This window comes from Hypomesus transpacificus, chromosome 22, assembly GCF_021917145.1.
Source record: "Hypomesus transpacificus isolate Combined female chromosome 22, fHypTra1, whole genome shotgun sequence".
NCBI lineage: Eukaryota > Metazoa > Chordata > Actinopteri > Osmeriformes > Osmeridae > Hypomesus > Hypomesus transpacificus.
In genome coordinates this window covers 4,253,949-4,278,707 of record NC_061081.1, presented here as the reverse complement: position 1 = coordinate 4,278,707, position 24,759 = coordinate 4,253,949, and the positions used below count along the sequence as shown (strand labels likewise).

The window sequence follows — 24,759 nt, the reverse complement described above, 5'->3', positions numbered from 1 at the left end:
TATCACCCTATAATGTACACCCCTGCAGCCAATCAGAATTAAGTATTCACCTAGACCATGGTATAATTTGTTATAATATCGTGGCATGTTACGGCGTCATTATATATTGTTGACATGTTATTCTCAGGCAAAGACAAAGATGAATAAATCATGTTTGATAACGTCAACATTGTTATGGTCGTTATATTGTTAGAACTCTAAGTCAGTTAACAGGCCAACGATGGCATTAACAATAAGCTAGTAATAGTAAACAACACTCATCATCAATATAATAGTAACAAAGGTATAGGCTTAATTTGCTTTGCAAAGCTAGAACAACGACGGAGCCAGATATTCAGGTTCACAGTTTATTTATCCAACACAATACATCAGCAGTTAAACTATAAACACGAAGCAAAAAGAACAACGTATAGGCCCTGCACGTAAAATACTACAGTACTAATAGTATTGATTTTCGTAAAGTTCACATGTAGGCTATCTGCTTCTTGATCGGACTTGTACCATATTCTGACAGTTTTCTGCAATCCCTTAGCTCCAGCTCACAAGCTCGCGACTGGTTGTCGCAAAGTATGAGGTATACAGCTAGTTGCAAGCATGCACGAGTTTCGGAGCTAGGAACAAGCTTCTGCGCAAGACCGGACGAGTCGGTCTGGAAAGATGGCGCAGTCCGTTAGGAGCTCTCGCTTGCCTCACTGCGCCACTGAGCACTGTTCATAGAAATGAATGGGGACGCCATCTTGGAAGACAGAAGTAGCTGTCTCTAGTTATATTAACTCTATGGGCGCAGTGAGGCAAGCGACAGCGCGGGACCGGACGCGGCCATCTTTCCACTTCCGTGTCTTCCGGCCTAGCTTTAAACAGTGGTTCTTTTTTTCCCTAGCTCCGAGAGCTCATGTAAATCGGCTATCGGCCAATGTGAACTTTTGTGCTCGTGCCCTGTTAGTATCCGCGAGCACATTTGCAGGCAACTTTCATTGACTAAGCAAATAAATGGGTTGCTAGTTTACCCATTTCAGATTGGTTTCAAACTTAGCAAAAATCTGCAAAAATTATTCTATGAAAAAGCTAGTAGTATGAGCCAGGTTCGAGAATCAAACAAAAATTATTGGGGGAGATAGTTTTGTAAATGTTGAATGGAGTTAATAGAATAAAAACGACCGGAAGAGTCGGAAACCTAACCGTACATCCAATACCACCTACATCCACCGGGGCCGTTGCTTCAAGCCGAGGAGCGAGGGGTGGGGGCTTGGTTTCAAGTCAGCCGCCTGCAGCCGGCTGCAGCGCCGAATGAAGTTGGGTCATGTCGAATGCACCTAATAAAACATATACGGCTAAATTCAGTTCGATTATGGTTCGTTGACATCGTGGGAAAGTGTTTTAGCATATCATACAATTCTTGTGCTTTTCTTCCGTTTCCCAATTGTAAGGACTTGGTATAATTTAAATTAATTTAAGAAAAACTGAAAATTGGGGGATGATTTCAAGAGTCAATTTTTATGGAGAAAAAACTGTGCCATACACAGTAACATTGCAACATAATTCCTTTATAATCCATTATTAATCCTGTATTATAAAATATGTATTTTGTTTTTACAATGTTATTATGCCATTTGGCAGATGTTCTGTACCTTTCATGTACTAAAAAGTATCAATGTTGCAATGTATGGTTTGAACATTTTCAAAAATTTTCAAAAATAAAAAAAGTGTTTTGGAGCTTGTATCAAATTACGTTAACCACGTGATTAATGACGTTCAATGCTTCAAACCAGACCCTCACCAGAGCCTGTCCTCACCCCTCGCCACTCCCTCTTCAGGCCATGAAGACCATAGACATGATAAAGAGAAGACGCCGCTGCATCATTTGCTGCTGGGCGGAGGAATAAAGTCAATAGGGTCCAATAGGGGTTATGCGCAACATTCTTCCGGGTTCTACAAAACAGATGTAACTACTTCCGGCCGGCCGCTTTTGAGGTAAACACAGCGTAGTAAAGGCCACCTACTATAGCCGGTGTTTAAAGGAGCTACCCTTAATTACAATTTCCCATGTACACAGGATTGCCAAACGGACTTCCAGAGCCCCGAGTACCCTGGGGAGTAGCCTTTTTTTTTTCTCGCAGACGATTAAAACAGTCAAACGAAGACTGTACCTGTAGAAGTCCAAGTGGACTCAAAGAATGCAGTGTTTGGCAATCAACTGCAACAACTACCAGTGTGACAGTATTTATTTACAGGTCAATTTTGTTGTAGCGTAATCTTATACACCTGCTAACTTTAACGTTTTTTTTGGCCTAGTAGTAGGCTAGTAAACGTAATTCCTTCTAGGAACGATAGGTCCTAGCTATAGAAACCAGAATAATGATATGGATATGACACTAAATTAAAATGAGCTTCTTAAATTAATTTGCTGAATTCATATATTTCATTGATAACTTAGCACTAGTTGTGTAGCTATGTAGCCTACTGTAACATTGTAGTTAATGTGTAGAGCTAGTGTTAGTGCTACCTCCTGGGAAACGGTCTAACGTTAGGCTATTATAACGTTATATAGCCATAGTGCTCTTATGGGTCTTCCCTTTTGGCACTTGTTTAGTTTTTTCACAATGTATGCTTCATGTTTTGGCTGCTTGCAATGTTTGGGAGTTTTTCTGGGAGTTTTTCTGGGAGTTTTTCCTTGTCTTCCTTGAGGGTTTAGGTTGGTTGAGGGGCAGTTTTATGGGCGCATGTGAAGCCGTCTGTGACATGCTTGCGTGTAAAAAGGGCTATACAAATAAATTTGATTTGATTTGATTTGGGACTACCTCGTTGTTATGATCAGTGACCTATGCTCTTTTGTAAAGCTCTCTCTTGGAAGTCGCTTTGGATAAAAGCGTCTGCTAAATACATAAATGTAAATTAAAATATGAACTCATCACTTTATTCCTGTCACACTTAGCCTAATGTAGAGAGTAATACAACTCATAAAATCCTTGAACTTCCCTGTCAATATAAGTTATTTGGATCACCTAGCGCTGCAGATGTGTACAGAAGTGAGAAGCGGAAACGATTACATCTGTTTTCCGGTTCGAACGCTGAGCGCTCCGCATAACCCCTATTGCATTGCTCCCTCCTCAGGCCCCTCTAAACCGGAACTCTCTCCTCATGCCCCTGAAGCCGGAACCAGAGCCTGTTAAAGGAGAGCCTTGCCTATTAACAGAGAATGTCTAATAAAGAGAGAACTCCCACTCTCGGGAAACTTCCGGGTTCTGAACTGGTTGCAGTTCCATTCAAGTTCCATGTGAGGGCGCTAACGGTCGAGTGCAAAATGAATGGAGGTCTATGGAGCTATACCCCTCAAAATCCACTTTTCTCAGGATATAATTTTTTGTCTAGTAATTTGAATTCTGAAATCGAAAGGAGAGGCAAAAAAAATACTCGACTGCGATCACTCCCAGTGGAACTCAGGTGGAACTGCTACAAAATTCGGTACAATGGGGCTTAATAGGGAGTGGGCAGGCTCTCCTTAAACAGGCTCTGGTATAAGCGCCACCGCTGGTCGGAGGATACTGTAGGCTATTTATATTAATAGGCTAACTTACATTGAACTTCGGTTTTAACATAAGTCAATAGTGTTTTACATAGCGGAAATTAGCATTGCGGCTAGCGTTACGTATTGCTAACTTTACGAACATGATCCACTGTTCTGCCCATAGATATATATAAACACATATCTATGGTTCTGCCCCTGGCAAGCATAGAAAATAGGTTTGACAGTTTAGCGCCATCTAGTGGTCATTATAGAATATCACATTTTTTCCGTTGGTCATTTGCAGCAGCTACAGCTGGCTCGTGTTATTGTTTATTGTTTCCACGGCTACAAGAGCCGGCTCTGAAATAATTCATTTTTTAACGTTGATAATTAAACAACACTACTCTCTTAATCTGAAATCTATCCTTGTATTTATGTTAAATGTTGCTTCATCAATCACCACCTCAATCATAAAGATGTGTAGTACTACATATATTCCATATTCAAATAACGTAGGATTACGGCACAGTGTTCATGGGAAACGTAAGCAACTGCAGGGGGATAAATTAACAATAACCATGCTGAGAACATAGCCTTATGTATCGTTCATGAAATGCCTCATGTATCACCGGCCAAACTGGCTAGCAAGTTTTTATTGACACCCGCTAAAATGAAATTTAGCCTGCATTTGGCGGGTTGGCGGGTGTTAATTTAGAACCCTGTACGTAACGCTAGCCGCAATGCTAATTTCCGCTTTGTCAAACACTTTTGACTTATGCTAAAACCGAAGTTCAATGTAAGTTAGCCTATTAATATAAATAGCCTACAGTATCCTCCGACCAGCGGTGGCGCTAATACCTCGGATACACATGAAAAAAGGGGCCTGAGGAGAGAGTTCCGGCGGAACCTAAGGAGAGCCTGCCCACTCCCTATTAAGCCCCATTGTACCGAATTTTGTTGTAGTTCCACCAGAGTTCCACTGGGAGTGATCGCGGTCGAGTGCAAAATGAATGGGAGTCTATGGAGCTAAACGGCTAAATTTGTCTCTTTCGCCTGATTGTCGTTGACAAATCTCAGATTTGATTATAGTTTTTGCATGTTCAACATAGATTACAGGTCAAAAGTTGAATGTACGAGTACTTATGTCCTTTTGATTTCTTACATGGTGAGTTGTTGTGGCCCATAACACGCTAGCATTCTGCTAACGAATGCTGATTGGTTAGTGAAGGACTGACTACGACCAGAGATCCCGCTTGATGGCATCCGAAGCAGAACCAGAATGTCAATGCATTAGCAACATTAGCAACAACATTAGCAAGCCAAAACTCTTTCTAGCATGTGTATTGACAGGGAGAGCCTAACCTGTCAGCTGTGTTGTCGATGCCTTGAGAGTAAAGTGGAAGTAACCAGAGCTTGCCGTCAAGCAGTAGCTCTGGTCGTACGATGTGTGTGACGTCAATGCCATTTTCAAAGGCTTTTTAGAACAGAAAGGCGACTTTTAAAAAAATCCAACACCCAGTGGTGTGTATTTTTTTTGCCTCCCCTTTCAATTTCAGAATTCAAATTACTAGACAAAAAATTATATCCTGAGAAAAGTGGATTTTGAGGGGTATAGCAGTGTTTCCCACAGATTAGAACGTTTTTTGTGGCGGGGGGAGGGGGGGGGTTAACATAATTTCTTCGTTAATAATTCGTTACACAGAATGTATTTTGTTTTTATTAAATATGTATTATGTTGGATGCTGTCCTCCTCTCCTACTATTACTTCAATGCCTGACGAATCTCTTTCTCTCCCTGACCCCGTCTTTCTGCTTGAGCAGCACTGGTTGAAGCCTGAAAATATTGTAAACAATTTCTGCATATATGCATGTAGCAACGCTTGTGCTAAATAACTATTTAGCTGGTCAGCTCCATGACTCCGGGTAAGTAGGGCTCGTGAGACAGCTCACCAAAAGAACGATGGGGAACTCACTTGTCTAGCAGATTAAGACATGTTCGTAGGTACCTAGCGAAAAATAACCTAAACTTTCCTAGACTTTTATCTACGGCACTAATGCTGAAGGCTCGCTAATATCGCATAGCGTCGTTGCTAACTTGTGGTGACGTTGTGACTCTCTGTGTGTGTGTGTGTGTATGTGAGAGACGCATGAGTGACATAGAGACGGAGGGAGAGCAGAAAGGAAATGCAGCTGAACTAAACTAACTAAATACGCTGCATGTTTTAAATAGCGTTAAAACATTTTTTATAACGAAACGCAATATGTGGCGGCCTATGTTGACTCTGGCGCACCGCCACAAATTAGTCTATGTGTGGGAAACACTGTATAGTTCTATAGACCTCCATTCATTCTGCACTCGACCGTTAGCGCCCTCATATGGAACTTGAGTGGAACTGCAACCAGTTCAGAACCCGGACGTTTCCCGAGAGTGGGAGTTCTCTCATTATTAGACATTCTCTGGTCCCGGCTTCAGGGGCCTGAGGAGAGAGTTCCGGTTTAGAGGGGCCTGAGGAGGGAGCACTTGCAATTCATGGTGCCAAACACGTCACTTCCGTGAAGCCTGCTACCATCTTTGTGTCTGACTCAACCCATTGTATTAGTACCCAATAGTAGCTAGTTAGTCATATATTAATATATAGTAATAATATAACAATAATAATAGAAATATAATTATAGTGTTGTTTCCTATTGATAGTTTTTTCAAATTTAGACTTTTTAAAAGTAGTATTGTCAAATTATAGTGGTTAGTTAGCTTTCATAGTTAGCCAACGAATAGTCATGAGTACGAACATAGCACATCTGAATGAAGCAGAAAAACAACGATATTTAGAAAAAACATTGATTATTGGCTGCGATCCATATTTATTACCGTCAACTTTATTTGATCCCTTAAAGTCTGCAAAACGTCTGCCCCAACTGTCCTTTCCCGACATATATTTATCTTGTTCATAATCCATCCCCATACACCGGTGTTACAAGCCAACTGGTTTTCAAGCCAACTGGTTTCCCAGCTGTGCGTGCACCTATCAGTCCGCCTCTATCACCAGATTCGTCACAAATTCACAAACATATTACTGGCGATTTTCAAGTCGGATCTCATATTTGCTGCGGCAAATATGAAAGTAGGCCAATAGGCTACGTGCGCACTACATTAGGCTACCATTTGCGACAAAATAAATGGAGACAAAATAAAACATTTGCAGGCTCGCATGAAGTGGGATTCGATCCCACTAGAGCAAAAAGACGTGCACACGTAAGTCCGTTGACTTACACCGCGTGCCATACCAGCTCTGAAATGTTGGCAATATGATTACGTACTTGTTAACTACGTTGGCCCTCGGGTCACATTTTGATTTGGCTTCTTCTGAATCAACTGGTTTCCATAGACACTACCCGAATGTAGGCTACTAATCACGTATTTGGGGTTGTTCCGAGGCAATAGCCGTATTTACCACGACATAAAAGCTCCTTCTGACACCACATATTAAAAATTCATACGAAGAACGTCGCTGCTAACCCAGACAATACGATCAAAATACGCGTAACACAACATGGAAACATTCGTTTCCTATGCGATTTGTGTAGCCTATGGCTGAGTGTTTCTTCGCTATATCTTTTGAAATCAATTCATTTCATAATTGAATATTCTGAACAAATGTAATGAGCGCTACATTACAGCCAAGCATTGCCTTGAGACAACTCCAAATAGGTGATGAGTAGCCTACATTCGGGTGGTGTCTACGGAACTAGTTGATTCAAAAGAACCAAAACAACATGTTGCCTGAAGGCCAACCTACTTATCAAATTCGTGACCGGGGTGTGTGTTTCAGTGGCTCACCGTGTAATGCAATGATAAGTAAAGATGCAGGTGTTTTTGCTCGTGGGATCGAATCCAACTCGATTCTTTTATTTTCTTAGCTTCCATTTATTATGGTGTGCTTGGCTGTAATGTAGCGCTCATTACATTTGTTCAGAATATTCAATTATGAAATGAATTGATTTCAAAAGATATAGCAAAGAAACACTCAGCCATAGGCTACACAAATCGCATAGGAAACGAATGTTTCCATGTTGTGTTACGCGTATTTTGATCGTATTGTCTGGGTAGCAGCGACGTTCTTCGTATGAATTTTTAATATGTGGTGTCAGAAGGAGCTTTTATGTCGTGGTAAATACGGCTATTGCCTCGGAACAACCCCAAATACGTGATTAGTAGCCTACATTCGGGTAGTGTCTATGGAAACCAGTTGATTCAGAAGAAGCCAAATCAAAATGTGACCCGAGGGCCAACGTAGTTAACAAGTACGTAATCATATTGCCAACATTTCAGAGCTGGTATGGCACGCGGTGTAAGTCAACGGACTTACGTGTGCACGTCTTTTTGCGTCTAGTGGGATCGAATCCCACTTCATGCGAGCCTGCAAATGTTTTATTTTGTCTCCATTTATTTTGTCGCAAATGGTAGCCTAATGTAGTGCGCACGTAGCCTATTGGCCTACTTTCATATTTGCCGCAGCAAATATGAGATCCGACTTGAAAATCGCCAGTAATATGTTTGTGAATTTGTGACGAATCTGGTGATAGAGGCGGACAGATAGGTGCACGCACAGCTGGGAAACCAGTTGGCTTGAAAACCAGTTGGCTTGTAACACCGGAGATTAGTGATGGGAAGTTCGGTTCTTTTTACTGATTCGGTTCTTTGAATCTCGTTCAGTAAAATGAACGAATCTTTTTTCGAGTCATTTGTTCATTTCAGGAGGAGGGGGGGGGGGGGGGGGGGGGGGGGGGGGGGGGGTTGGGGGCTATACGTCCACTGCAAAGGACGTATAGCCCCTATACGTCCACTGTAGGTTAGTGCATGACATGTGCACCAGCAAATACTATTTCAAAATAAATTCCTGCATTAAAATAATGTATCATGAGTTTGTATGATTTGGTCATGTATTATCACACTAGCATTTAATTATCACGTCAAACACTGCACTAAACTGTAAGTGTAAATGTAGAGTGAAAATAACAAAACCAGTCAGTATGATGACTTGAGCGAATATAATTCATTCACGTCTTACTAAAACAGCGGCCACGCGAAAGGGAATAAGGAAACTGTTTCCTCTACTAAAAAATACAATGCAGGTCACGTGAAAAAAGGATCCAAAGACTCGTAGAAAGACCGAGTCGGGGAAGGAACTAATCATTCGTTTCCTCTAGCTACAGAGCCTATGCAGGTCACGTGAAAAATGATCCAAAGACTCGTAGAAAGACCGAGTCGGGAAAGGAACGAATCGTTCGTTTCCTCTTGCTACAGCCTATACAGGTCACGTGAAAAATGATCCAAAGACTCGTAGAAAGACCGAGTCGGGAAAGGAACGAATCGTTCGTTTCCTCTAGCTACAGAGCCTATGCAGGTCACGTGAAAAATGATCCAAAGACTCGTAGAAAGACCGAGTCGGGAAATGAACGAATCACTCGTTGAGAGGACTCGTTACTCCCGAGTCCTTATAAGGATTCGTTCAAAATGAACGAATCGTTCACGAACGACACATCACTACCGGAGATAGCCTGAAGGCTTTCGAAAGTACAGATGCATATCAATACGCAGTTGCAGGATGGGTGAATGACACCAAGATATGGCATCTAGAGGCAAAACACATGTATGTCATTACAGGACATGTAAGTTATTCAAATGAGATTATCAACAGTGTTATTTTAGTGTTGGTTAAGACTGCCAATGTGGGCTAGCGAGGTGTAGCTAAAGCATTTAGGAAAGCGCTTAACAGCAGGAGAGTTAACCTTTGATAAGACACAGCAGTTATTAACGATTGTATCAACTTGCTGCATTTCACTTAACAGGTCAGTCATTCGCAGGCTCTGAACACAAAATCAACATGTCCATTAGGGATGGGAAGATTCACCGATTCGCATCGGCGCATCCACATAAAAACTCTCGATGCGATGGCCCGGATACAATGTGGGATGAAATCGCGATGCATCGTTTCTAACATCTTTGCATCGGTATAATCCGATGTATACATATAGAATTATGTGCATGCGAACACCTTTATTTTATTTTTTTATTTGACCAATGATTTGTGACCAATAATTTTATATTTAGATAGTTCTTAAGCGCGCTCTGGTCTCCACTGCTGTCAGTGGCCGATTCTCGTGAAGTCTCTCGGCCAAGTTTCGCGCGAGTTGGAGGCATGTTCGGAAGTGTTACCATGGCGGATGAAGAGTTACACATCCCTACAACTTGTAATAAATCCCAGGTTTGGCAGCATTTTGGATTTCCGAAGAAAGATGGTAAATTCGATAAGACCAATGCAATCTGCAAAATATGTTGTGCTGCCATAAAATACACCGGCAGCACGACTAATTTAGCTACTCACCTGAAGAGGCGACATGGTGATACGTCTGCCTCGGATTCAGTTATGGCTACAGTGGCTAGCTCCACCGGTAGACCTAGCAAGCAGACTGAGCAAAGTATTGCCAGTATTTTTTCATGCCCCGATGGCTACTAACTCAGCTCGTTCTTAGGCAATAACCGAAGCCATTGCTTTCTTTATTTGTAAAGATATCCAGCCTTACAGTGTTGTAGAAAACGAGGGCTTCCAATACCTCCTCAACATACTGGAGCCGAGGATCCACATTCCAAATAGAAAACTATTCACAGAGAAACAAATCCCTCTTCTGTACGAGAAAGTAAAACAAGAATCAGCTGAGTCATTGAGCAATGCTCAAAGAGTTGCATTAACAGTTGATGGTTGGACGTCTTGCGCCACTGACTCGTATGTCACAGTCACGGCACACTACATTGATGACGAGTGGGTTTTGCAAAACCACGTTCTACAAACCAAAGTGTTCAACGAGGCTCACACAGGGATTAATCTAGCAGTTTTACTGAAGGACATTTGTTGCGAGTGGAAGATCAAAGACAAGAACCCAGTGTTGGTCACGGACAACGCAAAAAAACATGATACTGGCTGGAGTTCATGCAGGGATTAACCCCCATGTGCGATGCATCGCGCACACACTCAATCTGGCCACGCAAAAATCCCTGAAGGTGGATAGGATGTCAGAGCTTCTGGTGAAAGTGAGGAAGATGACAACTTTTTTTCACAGAAGCCCACAAGCAACTGAGGTTCTACGTGAAATGCAGGCCCAGTTACACATGCCAAATCACAAGCTCGTCCACGATGTTCCCACAAGATGGAACAGTTCCCTTGACATGTTGGAGCGTTTTTGGGAGCAGCAGCCTGCTGTGTTGAACTCCCTGCTGTCAAGGAAGATAAAGAGGGGAGAAGGATTAGCCAGCCTGACAGAGGAAGACATGACACTGATCCCAGAGGTCATCAAATTGATGTCCCCTCCAAAAGTGGCAACCACACTCCTCAGTGAGGAAAAAAACCCCACCATCTCAAGATCTCCCCAATCCAGGCCAAACTGCAGAAGCATTTCCAGCCAGATGAGAACCATCAACTGATAATTTCTCTGATGAAGGAGCAGTTCAGACAGGACTTTAATGGTCGCTACACATATCTCCAAGACCTCCTCTACAATGCCACAGCACTTGATCCAAGTTTCAAAGACCTGGCTTTCTTGGAAAACCACAGCACCAAGGACATGATATTCATGAAGATAACAGCAGAGGTGGTGATGATGGATGGAGAGGTAAGAATACACTCCATACCGTAGCTAAACTCTCTATTTGTTAATTTACTTGTGCCTTGCTTAAGTTGGAAAAGGAAATCTAGCAGCTAGTCTCCATTATACAGATTTTTGTCAGGCAAGTGACAGTGGCACGCTGAATGAGGGCCAAGCAGGTGACAGTGGCACACTGAATGAGGGCCAAGCAAGTGACAGTGGCACACTGAATGAGGGCCAGGCAGATGAAACAGAAGTTGACAGGAACCCCCACATAGAGGAAGAGAGAGGTTTGTTCTGATAGGAACTGTGCCAAAAGTTTTAAAACAATGTTTGTTTAAAGATGCATGTATTATATATAGTTGTATAGTATCATTTAAATACATATATAGTAAGAGTCATACATAGTAAGATAAGTAGATAGATTGTAAATCATAATTTGGACATCATATTTTTTAACACAACTGATAATCCACTCTGCTCTTCTGTTCCATTCCAGAAGATGTCCCCCCCAAGAAGACAGCCTTGGACCAGATGTTTGGGGATTTCCTCACTGCAAGAGCACCAATGAAGACCACAAGGGAGAGAGCTAGGGCAGAAATCAGTACAGAGAGAGGGTTTCTTTAGCTCTGAGTGGTGATATGTTGCAGTGGTGGAAAAAACAAGTGGATCTTCCACTACTTTCAGCCTTGGCAAAGAGCTACCTGTCCATCCCAGCAACAAGTGTATCCTCTGAAAGAATGTTCGGCACAGCTGGTGACATAGTTACAGCACAGCGCAGTTTGCTTCACCCTGATCATGTGGATCAACTCATATTCCAACCCAGTCTCATCCCAACTCGTCAAATATTGACGCTTGGGCAGAGCCCTTTGGCGTCACTATACCGACGCCGGGGGACGCCTTTTTCGTCGTTTTTTGACGCCTAGGGACGCCCATTGACTTCCACGTTAATATGTTCGGCTTTTCCCGTAGAAAATTGTGAACTATGGCGTCGTATTTTGACGCATTAGGTCTCCCATAGATTTTGATGAGCGGCTTTCGGATTTTTACGAAACGTCACCATAATAAGTCGGGTGATTTCGTAAAAATCCGGCCGATGTGCTTTCAACATGATTTTTTTTGTTATATCCAAGACATAAACGTTATAAATGACATAAACCTTATTTAAGGACATAAAAGTTATTTATAAAATGGACTGATACCAAATAAACCGATCTAAAAAGGTAGGCCTATATGCATAAAAAAGAAAAGAAAAATAGAATCCATCGGGGGAGGAATATCATTTTATTTTAATCATAATTTTAAGCGCATGGAAGCAATCATGTCAAATGCACTGACAGCAAAACCTATAAATTATCCAACATTATTGTAATTTTATTATTACACACAAGTCGCCTAAAAGTTTGACGCTCAATATCTGGCTGGAACTACTTCTTGTCACCCAAACCTCCGCTCTCTCGTACTGAAAAGGTAAGCTATTATCGATGAAGTAAACGTATATTTAAGATACTATCCTACTATACAGTTTTTTTTTAATTGTTTTTAGGTTGGTTTAATGTTATTATGTTTGACGTACATTGCCCGGTGCTTTGCATCACCAATAAAAATTAATTGACTTTGTAAACTGCAAAAATAGGCTAATACACTGTGCTAGCTAGTTAGCTAGTCTAACGTTATGTCATGCAAGGTCATGAACCGGTGCACTTTCATTGGACTCAGACCAATGTTTATCTTTGCTGGCGTGGTCCTTTTTACATCTCATAGCTTGCTAGGTATGACATTTATTGTATTGTATTTTTTATCTTTTCTTACTTGCAGCTGAAGTCACGCATTTTCTGGAAACGATATCGATATCCTTATTACCTCACCATATTATTACCTCACCATATCCTTGTCTTACTGCCTATTTTAATAATTTGTCAGGACGTACCTGTGTATACCTGTGTCCACCTACCTCTGTCTACCTGTGTTACGCCCTCCACAGGCTCTGCCTGTCTTTCTGTTTGTCTTTCTGTTTGTCTGTGTTTGTGTGAATCTCCAGGCTCCAGTGATCCAGTCCACCCTACCTGCACAAGATCCACACCTGCGGTCCAGTTTCCCAATAACTTGCGGTGACATACCCTGGTTTGCCCTCCACTCACCGCCAGATCGTTGTTTTTACAACCTGGTACCTACGTTCCTGGCCTCCTTGTACTTCCGAGTCTATTATCTACTATTTGTATTCAAAGTGTTCTAATATTGCACTTTCTTGTGTCCCAAAGAAACATCCCACTCACCCCAACTCTCCATCTGCCTGCCTACGCGCTCTGCTTGCTACCTGCCTCGGTGTTTGTGAGACAAATATATACATTACTTCTTTCCATGTTCATGCCGAAGTTCATGCTTTACTACAATACCCATAAGCCATAGGAATGAAATGTAAGAATAATTATTATCTAATGTGTGTTACTCATATTCCTACTTGTAATGCTTATAACATGTCAATGTGTTTATGTTTGCAGAAAATGACCAAACCCAAAAGCAGGCCTTGCCCTCACTGCCAGGTCATGAATACTGCCAACCGCAAAACATGCCTTTCATTTTTTGCAAGCCTCTCACAAAAAAAGAGGATTAAGTCCAAGGAGGAGAGTTGGCATGTTGGTGACTGGGGGGAGAATGTGAAGAAGCACCGCAACGCAGGCAGAGTGATAGATTCAGCCCGCATATCTGTGAGTGAGAATGTGGAGGTCTTAGGTTACGGTTCCATTCAGATCCATACTATAATGGTCGGAACTTGATATCAATGCCAGTTTCATTGGTATCAGGCCATATCATTTAATCAATAGCAGCATCACATCTTATAGTCTTCCTGTAAGGACCCCTAGCTTTGTCAATTTGAAAAGAAGTATAGTAGATACTTTGAAAAGTAGGAAGAAGTATGATACCATTTCAAAAGTAGTTGATCAGATGGCAAGAGAGCTGATACAGAGGACAAAGCCTGATAACTTGTTAATGTCTGTTTTTTAGGTCAATAAGCTGCATGAACTGGACTTAAAGCCCCTGCTCTTCATGGGGAAAGAGAAGAGAGGGGGGGGGGTTTACAGCAAAGGTCATTGCAGGCATAGGCTTCATACCAGAGGGGCCTGTGAGGGAGATCATTAAAAAAATGACAACCCTTTATGAATACTATCTGAAATGTAAGAACACATATTTTGCATTGGGACATGCTTTTTTATAACTTTGCATTTACATTTAGTTTCTAAACACGTTATGTAACATAAAATATACTAATAGAATATTGTTGATGAGTAAATATTCCCAGATTAGACCCTGTTTCTGTTTAATTAACCTCATTTGTGCGGCTGTTATAGTTAGATTCAAGCTGGGAGCAGAGAACATATTGCTTCCCTCTACATTTACTTATTTGTCTTTATCTCTCAGACCACAATAGCCTCGTTGCCACAGCTGGTGAGGAAACAAGAGAAGAAACACCAGAAGCAACATCCCCTGCCTCCACTCAGGATCAAACCTTCACCCTTAACCTTGTCCCGGTCCCCCACCCACCTCCTATGACTTCCTCTCTCTCTTTATCTACTCTTCCTACTCCCTCTCTCTCTACATCTACTCTTCCTACTCCCTCTCTCTCTTCATCTACTCTTCCTACTCCCTCTCTCTCTTCATCTACTCTTCCTACTCCCTCTCTCTCTTCATCTACTCTTCCTACTCCCTCTCTCTCTTCATCTACTCTTCCTACTCCCTCTCTCTCTTCATCTACTCTTCCTACTCCCTCTCTCTCTTCATATACTCTTCCTACTCCCTCTCTATCTTCATCTACTCTTCCTACTCCCTCTCTCTCTTCATCTACTCTTCCTACTCCCTCTCTCTCTTCATCTACTCTTCCTACTCCCTCTCTCTCTTCACATCCTATGACTCCCTCTCTCTCTTCCCCTCCTCTTCCCTCCCACTCTTTCTGTTCTCCTGCTCTTCCCTCCCATTCTTTCTCCGCACCTCCTTTCCCCAGTCCCTCGCTCTCTTTACCTCCTTCACCAACCCTCTCTCTATGGTACCCACTTTCTACTTCTTCCCACATCTCTTCTCCTCAAGGTCTTCCCAAAAATCATTCCCCGGGAAAAAGAAAAATAATTTAAGGTAAAGGTTGTCTTATGTAAGGGTCATATGCTTATGCATTATGAATAATCTTTTCTTGTAATGACCCCAAAAAAATCAGGCACTTATTTGTTATTCCTCTGTTCATATATTTTCAGGCTGCAATTTCCTGTTTAAAAAGTGGGACGTTTAAAGCAGGTAAGCTCAGATGCATGCGATTGTGTTTCATTTAAATTATTTTTAGTGGGGGTTTAATTATTATTAAAGCTTTTTTGAGTTAGCTTGTCCATGAATCCATCTTGCCAGGCTTCAAGTTACATTTACATTACATTTAGTCATTTAGCATACACTCTTATCCAGAGCAATTTACAGCAAGTACAGGGACATTCCCCCCGAGGCAAGTAGGGTGAGGTGTCTTGCCCAAGGACACAACATAATTTTGCACAGCCAAAAGTCAAACCGGCAACCTTCTGATTAATAGCCTGATTCCCTAACCGCTCAGCCATCTGACCTTAGGCCGTCTGAAGTAATGCACTTGTGGCCAAACGAATTATCATCCTACAGAGGAACTCCTGGCAGCTACAGGCCTTAGATAGAGAGTGATAGATAGGGGTGGGCCATATGGCCAAAATCTTCTATCACGGTATGAGTAATTTTATATCACGGTTACGGTATTTATCACGGTATAGTAATTGTTCTGTAAAGTCAGTTAAGAAATTTTACCAGTGCCACTAGTGTGGTGGAAAAAACGGTATTGCATGTACTACAAGACGTTACTGGCTATTATTTAAAGGCAACGACAGTACGAGCGTTCCGATTGGCGGATGCACAGTCATGCCATCCGCATGGTGACGTACTCACAGCTCAGAGTTTTACTATCCATATCTAACTTCGGTGTCGGCGTATCAACCTTGTTAAAGCTCGGTCGATACGTTAAAGCCTCAGTTTGATATTTCCCGGCATGTCCTCACTCTCAATTAGTCAGTAGCTAGCCTTCACTAGTCATCCTAAATCAAGAATACTAGCAACGCCACCAGTGTAATTTTACAACAATAATTTTACAGCATGAGACATACAACTTGAGCAACAAATCAAATTGGTTACCTGCAGAATGGGTCATCAAATATATAATTAATTAGCATCGGCATGAATGTACTCCACATCAAAAATTCTGTCAGACCAACGCAAATCTGCATCAAGGTCAAACGAAAATAGCAAATCAAATAAAAGTTAAACTACAATTCTAAATATTGAAGGAATACGATTTATGCAATGGCTTATATACAATACAACAACCAGACATTTAATTGACGTGAAATACAAAAATATCACAAATTTGTAAAGACTTTAGATGCAAGCCCTTTTTGCCCAACCCAAAACATTTAAAAGTAGTCAAAAAGTATACCGCGGTTGAAACGGTATAGCCAAAACTCTCCCGGTTTCTGCCGTCGCACGGTATATACCGTCATACCGCCCGGCCCTAATAGACAGATAAAATCCCTTGCAATTTTAGGGGTAAAAGCGCCTGCCCTTTTCCTAACAGTTTCCAAGGATGACTTCCCCAGGTGGTTCTGTGCAACAAACTATCTGACTTGTCAGGTTAACATTTAGGCCCATCGAACTCTAAGAGACTGTACTCTTATCTTTTGGCTATATCTCAAGTTCTTTCCTCCATCTGAAATGTAGCCAACAGCATTTTTCATCACAAGCAACTTGTGAAAAGCCTATAGTTCCTGTTGTTAAAAGTTGAACATTTATCATTAAACATACATTGCCTCTGTGGAGAAACTATCACCAACTTGAATCAGAGAAATTAACTTCTACTCTACTAAAGAACTGCAGTATCCAATAAGGATTCGTTATTCTTTGTGTTAATTATAGTCCTGTAACGGCCACAGATACCAGATTCATATTACTGTCCAAGCATTTGATTTGATTACTATTAGGATTAGAATTGTATTTAAGCCAATACGACAAAATGTGCTTCTCCAAACCCCTACCTATGGTCCCCCAGTGGCTAGAAATTGCGATATGTGTAAACCAAGCCCTGGATGTCCTGCTCCGCCTTTGAGAAAATTAAAGTTCAGATGGGCCCATCTGGAATTTTCCTCTTATGCGTTATAAGGTGGAAAGGTTACCTCCCCTTACTCTGCTTTGCCCGTCCAAAGAATATGGCCCGCCAATGATAAAATTAGCTACGACTGTGCAAGCAGGATATTGTTTTTTCCTCGAGAGACATCATGGCTTACAAACGACCGAAGCATGGCAGTTAGCCCCGCCTCTCTCCTCCTCATAGCATTTAAAACTACAGATACAGGAACGGCACATCCTGAGGAAAGCTCATTGTGGGACTGCTCGTAGTGGCTGTAATTCTGCACGAAGGCTGAATTTCGGGAGGAGACTTCAGATACAGTATTAGGGGACCACTAAGGCCTATATAAAAGCATCCAAAAACAGCATGCCATGGGGACCTTTAACTTAAGTCACATAATCTCATGGTGAAATTGTAAAAACAGATAACATTGATCACTGTATTTCACTAACTTTTGATAAAGTAACCACTATGTTATCAAAATTGTACTTACTTAGTCTTACTCTTATTTTTATACATATTTTATATTTAAATTGTTTTATTCTTAGATTTTAGTTCTAAGAAATAGTTAAACTTTTGTACTTTTACTTACTTTAAGATCCGTATGTTTATTGTTTGCCCCTCCCTGCCACCATAAATTCTGTGTTTGTTCACATACATAGTGAATAAACCATATTCTGATTCTGATGTGTATTTCTTTTCACAGTGTAAAAGAATGGGAGGATACCTGGAAGTCTGCTGTTAATATTTCTGTGCCTAGCTGCCTGGTTATTGTTTAAAGAGTTCCTAATTCTATATTTGTTATTGATATACACTGTAACATGTTATGAGCTTATTGTGATACTGTTACGGCCACAATCTTTTTCTCAGTTCAAGTTTTGTTTGTTATCCACTTACATTTACATTTAGTCATTTAATCACTTCCTGGGTTCTAGGCATCGATTTATGGTTGCCTCCATAAAACTTAACTTATAACACAGGTGAGTTGGTGACCAAGCTAACGTTTTCGAGTTTTTGTTTTAGATTCACTGTTAGGTAAGGGAGCGCGCTGGCTCCGCCTTCCCATTGCGGGGAGGGCCAGCGGCTCCCAGGTTTTGGTTTATTTTCACTAACTCAGTCTTGTTTTTCTGTTCAATAAACTTTGGTATTACTTTTATAAACATTGACTTGCATGGTTGGACTCACTTATGTTAGCCTACAAGCAACCGTCTGATCCTTTGCTTGGTGGAGGTAAGAGTAGACTACCTATGAAGAGAAAACTTAGATTAAAAGTTAGGCCATCACAAGCAGATGTAAATGTGTTATCTTATTAACACCACATTACATACAATGTTAAATGATGGATTCCTTTTGGCTGAATATGAATAATCTGTACTGGGAGTGTGGCGCGATGACGTCACATTCAGAATAATCCATGCCTTAATAAAGGTGATGGCATGAAGATAGGCTATATGAATTATACATTATATATTCTATTTTTTTCCATGTTGACACGTGGTAAGACTTATACAAGTTTTTAAAGTAATTGAATAGGTCATTAAATAATGTGGGCTACACTTAACTAAAATGATAACCATAGCAAACTTACGTGGACTACAAATATGGCGCATATTATCGTTAAAACATATTGGCGGGGTTGTGGGAAATGTAGTTCTTTTTTACTTTCAATTTAAAAATTAATTTTTTTAGAAGATCTTTGTCCTCAGTTACATTTAAATCACTTAATATGACAAATATACATTCATTGGTCTTTTATGAAAGACAAAATGTATCAGTACTCGAAAAGTCAACATTTAAATATCTTTATATGTAAACTTTACTTAACATTATTTGACATCATAATCTTCGAACATGGTTCCAGTATGATGTGAAGAGTGTCAATATTGGTCTAAATACAAAATCCCAGGATGATCCTAGCTTCAGATAGGAAAGAAAATTGAATTGAATTTTAGGAAAAATTACCTTTTCTAGGTGGCGCTGTTGATCCCCTGTAGGGGCTAGGGTTATGAAACTAAAAGACACAGTTTATCTAACCCCAGTCATTCACTGTACCAAGCCAGGACTATGTGCCATGAAAGGAACCCTAATTACCATACTACTACTAAATATAGGGCTTTAAGGTGACCCCTGGCAAGGGTTCAAAGGTCAATATATCAGATAAGGGTTTACAGGAATGTGTCAAATTTACATAAATGAACCCGCAAGCTAAGACCTTTCCAAAAATGGGTTTGACGTTGTTGTACGACAGTCTTATTAAAATCCAAATCTGCCATTGCAGTGTGGTATCTTTACAAGTATAGATTCCAAGACCATTCACAATCTAAATAGACAACATCAGTGGTCAAAGTCAAATTATGTTTTGGTGGCACATAGTCCTGGTTTAGCACAAACAGAACCAGGGTACAGAACCACTTGTGCATTTGTTTATCCCCAAACTTAAAAGATGATTAGTTGCTCTGCATAAGACATGGTCTGAACAGACAGCGCTAGGGTTAGGGGTTTGATGTCCTTGGTGGTACATGTTCGTGGCTTGCCCTGTCGAATATTTTGGACGAGTAAATACTTTTTTTCACATGGCTTTACCTCTAAGCCAGATAGAGGCTCAACAGCGCCACCTTGAAATGTTCATTTTCAAAATCTAAAATGTGTCTTGTACTCCAAAGTATGCTGCTACCGGGCTGAAAATTTCCATGTTGCTTCATTGAGACATTCCATGCAGTGTGACAAAAACATTCAAAACTCGAATTTAATATTTAAAAAAAGTATGAGAAAAAGACATTCCAAAGTTTACTTTTGTAGTGCTGATTATATATAATGCGTATTGATCTATAATGCATGTACATTTTACATTTCTGATCAATCTAATATAAAATTGGAGATGATATTGGTGTAAAACACAAATTACTAAAAGAACTACAAACGTATTCCATTAAACACTGAATCGAGATGTTGAACGACGCCATATTTGTAGTTCAACTAGGCCTACATGTTTCAAAGTTTACATGTTTAGGGTTTGAAAACATCTTAACAATTGATATATCACATACAAAGTATGTATGAATAGATTATAATATAATGGAGGTGTTGAAGAGGTAATCAATATTAGCATTAAATGCCCTAGTTGGCAATGGAGTAGTATTTTAAATGAGATGACGCATCGAGGGATTAGCCTTGACTTTAGGTCTACTCGAATTCATGCAGCGTCAGCAGCACCGACAGCCGGCCTCGCTGACTTGAAGGAGTGAATGCCATTGGCTGGTCCGCGCCGCCGGCCCTGCATGAAGTCGAACACACCTTTTGTGTAGGCTAGGGCTACTTAAATCATGGTGTATGGCAAGATTTGTTGGTAGCTATATTTAGCCTTTTTGGTTTGTCATCATGTGTAATTTCGCATAATTAGAAACCATCCGATTACTTCGTTTTACGATTGTTTGGAATCTCGTTGGTTTTAAAGAACTACAGTTAGCTATCAGTAGCTTTCAGCTAACTCAGGGTTCCGTTGGGAGGATCCCTATTTGCGTGGTTTATACGCCAAATATTCCCACTCATTTCTATCAACAGAAAATGCGTCTATAGGTATGTTCGACTTCATGCAGCGCCGGCGGCGTCGACAGCCGGCTGCCTTGAATCTGAGAATACCATTGGCTGCGTCATGTCAGCCGGGCTGCAGGCGACGCCGGCGCTGCATGAAGTCGAACGCACCTTATATTACACACAGAACTTCAACCTCATCCAGACTCAGATTTTCACTAATGGTCACTAATCAATATTAAATATTGAGATGATAGTTGTCTCGAGTTATACAGAGTTAAATCAGAATTTTTCAAAAACAATCTGGATAATTGAAATATATGATGAATAAATATATGATGAATAATAAATGAATAATTTATCCCCATCATTTCCCAATTGCCCAATCTGCCAGCCAACATAAATTGAGTCCAACCACGCAAGTCAATGTATGTAAAAAATAATACGAAAGTTTATTGAACAGAAAAACAAGACTGAGTTAGTGAAAATAAAACCAAAACCTGGGAGCCGCTGGCCCTCCCCGCAATGGGAAGGCGGAGCCAGCGCGCTCCCTTACCTAACAGTGAATCTAAAACAAAAACCCGAAAACGTTAGCTTGGTCACTAACTCACCCATGTTATAAGTTAAGTGTTATGTTCTACCACTCATTTACAAATAATGCTCTGTGCTCTGCTGCAGTCATGCTCTGGAGGCAGCCTCTGTTGCAATTGACTCGCCTGGGCCATTACAGGTAGAGATCAAAGGGAGAGAACACACAGTATACATTACAGTATATCAAGTTAGGTCTCAGGCGATTACAGCTGTGACTGAGTGATTCAGATCCAAGTGACTTGAATTCAATTCTCTGCATCCTCCTCCTCATCACTATCATCATCATCCGAGGTGTTGCCACGTTGCCAGTCCATGTCTTCTTCCATTTCCCTGTCCTCCTCTTCCACCAGCCTGTTACTTGGTTTGAGAGTGCATCTGTAGGTGCCTGCTATGGTCTGCTGTTGGAGTCTCAGGTGTTGCAGTCTTCTTTTTAGTGCACTGATGAGGCCCTTGGACCCCTCCTCGGTTAATCCATTTGGCAAGCCTGGAAATGTTGTTAATTTATGTTTAAATTTATTTACCGAAGACTATACTAGCAGGATTGGTTTCCACTTAAATAGTTTGACCTATAAATTTGAAAGTGCATGTAGCCAGATCATTTGATTTACACTTACTTCCTGTCTGTGTGCTCACTAAAACAGTGCCCATCAGTGTCTGGACCTTTGCCACTGAGTCCTTGAGGTACTGGCAGTGCTGCAGCATCTCCTTCACAAGGATCTGCTTTTCCTCTTTTAGTCGTGAGGCAAGCATTACGTGGTCAAAGAGCTTCTTCTTTGTGAGAATGTCCACACCGTCTGTCAAGGAATAAAAACATTTGACATTAATAAACTAATTTGATGACATTTTATATGCATACTTAAGTTAAATCTTGATGCAACACCTGTGTTCTGTTCCTGCCAAGGCCAGATCATGCTCTCTGCAGCTTTGTTAGAGAGTTTCTGCACAACTAACTCTGTGTCCACAAGGTCACCATCAGGCTGTTGGTTGTATCTCTGGATGTCTTCCAGAAACCGTTTCTTTTCCTGGGCTATCTTTTGAGTTATTTTCTGTCGCCTTTTGTTGCGATCTGCAAATACAGTAAAAACAATAGTACGTAAAAAGAGCTGCCATGGTAATGAAGATATCAGTATAGCCTAAGATTTATCTGCATTAGTTATGTTTACACTATACATACCATTCTGTCTGTAAAGGTAGTGCTTTTTCTGACAAATGCTCACAAAGAGTGCTTCGATTGTGATCTGCAAACTTTGAGCATCAACAGGACCAGGTGCTGCGCTTCCTTGATTAAAGATAAAATAAATACACTTTTAACATTTAAGCTACAGATATGCAGATATTACAACCAAGTGACTGAGAGTGTTTATGAATTAAGTATTTTTCTTACTGCTACTGGCCCACTGCTTGACATCAACAACCCATTGTTTCAGCATGTCATCACAGCAATGCAACTGCTCCTGCATTGTCTTCAGGCTCTCGGCTACATCCACAGTCTTCTCTACTGTCTGAAAACAACAATACAGAAGGTCTTTTAAACTACCAGAGGTCCTGTACCACTACAATTTCTACTAGGGGGTACTATAACAACCTGATGCATTTTGGGTATAATAAGTAAAAGTTACGTTTATATGTAACTGCTTTAAAAAGTTAATCATCTTCAGTATGTGAACATACCTTCTTAAATCTAGAAGACAAGGCTATATGGAGGCCATTCTCTTTCTGTTCATTCCACCCCATAGCATGGACAGTCAGCATGTCAGTTCTTACTGTGAAGAACAAAACAAAATCACAATACAATTTTGTAAAACATGTACATTTGCAGGCTGGCAGGGGGAAATAAGCTTACAAACCTGACTTGGCCATATACTTGGTGGTAAGGGCACATCTGGAGAGAAAACTATTCACTTGCTCTACTTCTTCACCGAGAGTGGTGCCGGCGCCCTCCTGGTTCCTTGCAGTCCACAGAATCTACAGGAAGAAGATAATGTGTAAAGCGGTGTGGACACACGTTATTGAAGCATATCCTGAGATTACCAACTTTAGAGGGCAGTACTTAGGGGCTACAGAAAAACTTTAAATACACTCCTAGGTTGTTGTATGGGTCAGTCCAGACCACTGTGGTATGGCTATTGTCTTTTATTATGGCATTTTACACTCAGTTTGCCACATCATACTCTAAAATGTATGGTCAAGTAGCTAAAAGCATCACCTCGCATTTTGTATTGTGGGCTTTGGCATGCATCACAGACAAGCAATGCCTCATTTCCTGAAGGGGTTGAAGATGCGTCAGGGCCTCTGACACTTTTGTCAAGTATGGCACATATCGGCAGGTCACATCCATGGCCAAAAATGTAGCACTCTGGAACTCTTTTTGAAGAAACATTGGATATGCAAAGATTTCTCCTCTATACATATTCAGACCTTTAAAAAAAGCACAATGCACATGAAAGAGGCTTTAGATCATTTTTTACTACTACTTAATCAGACCCATACCAACCTTTGAGAAGAAATCCATGTCTACACACAGCAATTTCCACACCTTCTTCATCCAACTTGTTGGCCCGCTTTGAAGTCTCTCTTGCTGCATTCCATTGGGTGTCACCACACATCGCTTTTCCTGCGGTCTACCAAAGTAAATCATTTGAACATGACAATAGTTAATTCAAGTACACTAGATTGCAGGACTGTTCACGCAAACACACAAACTTTAACTGTCAAGATTTTGTCATTGCCTGACCTTACATTTGAAGGATAAAGCAATATGCAATATGAATGTACTGTGCCCCCTGGATAAGAATATAGTGCTGTATCCCCACCTGATCATAGACTCCCTTCTCCAAAGGCAATCGTGTTTTCTACTTTAACTTTAATTAGAACAAAATAATCCCAATAAATGTTGTTCAGAATAATGTAAAACGTACACTCTTGACAGTTCCCCGGACCTCCTCAACAAAACTGGACACCTCAGAGTCTCGGGCTAAAAACACTCCATCGAAGAACCCTGGCTCTTCACTCCTTTAAGACAATGTATTATGGACTACCTTTGTAATAGGACCTTTTATTTATGTAGCACTTATCAAAAAAACATTGACATTAACAGTGTCATTAACAGCTGGACATACTGTATATTAACTACATTGGCTGTTCATAATGTGTGCACAGAACTCACTGGTTTGTTTTCTGGAACCTGTACAACTTTCTGTTGCCATCCACAGAAACAGCCACCATTTCAGGGCTACAGGCTGGACAGACCAATGGCTCCTTTCCAAGAAGTTGGTTCTCTTCATAGTTGCAGTACACAAATTGCAGAAAAATTC

General features: G+C 40.9%; 1 protein-coding gene and 3 long non-coding RNA genes across 5 annotated transcripts; 3 read left to right on the top strand and 1 right to left on the bottom strand.

The window, feature by feature from the left end:
* The first annotated feature begins 9,057 nt into the window (after positions 1 to 9,057).
* On the top strand, positions 9,058 to 12,285 carry LOC124484285. The gene is made up of 3 exons (XR_006957955.1): positions 9,058 to 9,174; positions 9,355 to 11,172; positions 11,645 to 12,285. It is a non-coding gene; the product is annotated as an uncharacterized LOC124484285 (long non-coding RNA).
* Positions 12,286 to 13,271: 986 nt separating this feature from the next.
* Positions 13,272 to 14,753, top strand: LOC124484518. The gene is made up of 5 exons (XR_006957969.1): positions 13,272 to 13,312; positions 13,407 to 13,476; positions 13,647 to 13,853; positions 14,152 to 14,321; positions 14,566 to 14,753. It is a non-coding gene; the product is annotated as an uncharacterized LOC124484518 (long non-coding RNA).
* A 327-nt stretch (positions 14,754 to 15,080) lies between these two features.
* On the top strand, positions 15,081 to 18,489 carry LOC124484499. The gene is made up of 3 exons (XR_006957964.1): positions 15,081 to 15,273; positions 15,390 to 15,429; positions 18,030 to 18,489. It is a non-coding gene; the product is annotated as an uncharacterized LOC124484499 (long non-coding RNA).
* Positions 18,490 to 21,615: 3,126 nt separating this feature from the next.
* LOC124484272 lies at positions 21,616 to 24,759 on the bottom strand. 2 transcript variants are annotated; one of them, XM_047045132.1, is made up of 11 exons: positions 24,612 to 24,759; positions 24,364 to 24,457; positions 23,940 to 24,066; positions 23,652 to 23,863; positions 23,293 to 23,410; positions 23,117 to 23,208; positions 22,830 to 22,947; positions 22,620 to 22,724; positions 22,326 to 22,511; positions 22,060 to 22,239; positions 21,616 to 21,929 (listed from the first exon to the last, which is right to left on the bottom strand). In XM_047045132.1, exons 1-11 carry the CDS (start codon positions 24,668 to 24,670, stop codon positions 21,691 to 21,693), a joined length of 1,530 nt encoding a protein of 509 aa, XP_046901088.1. In that variant the 5' UTR covers positions 24,671 to 24,759; the 3' UTR covers positions 21,616 to 21,690. The 2 variants fall into 2 exon arrangements, with proteins under 2 accessions (XP_046901088.1, XP_046901089.1); XM_047045133.1 differs by lacking the exon at positions 24,364 to 24,457 and having other exon boundaries at positions 24,612 to 24,717.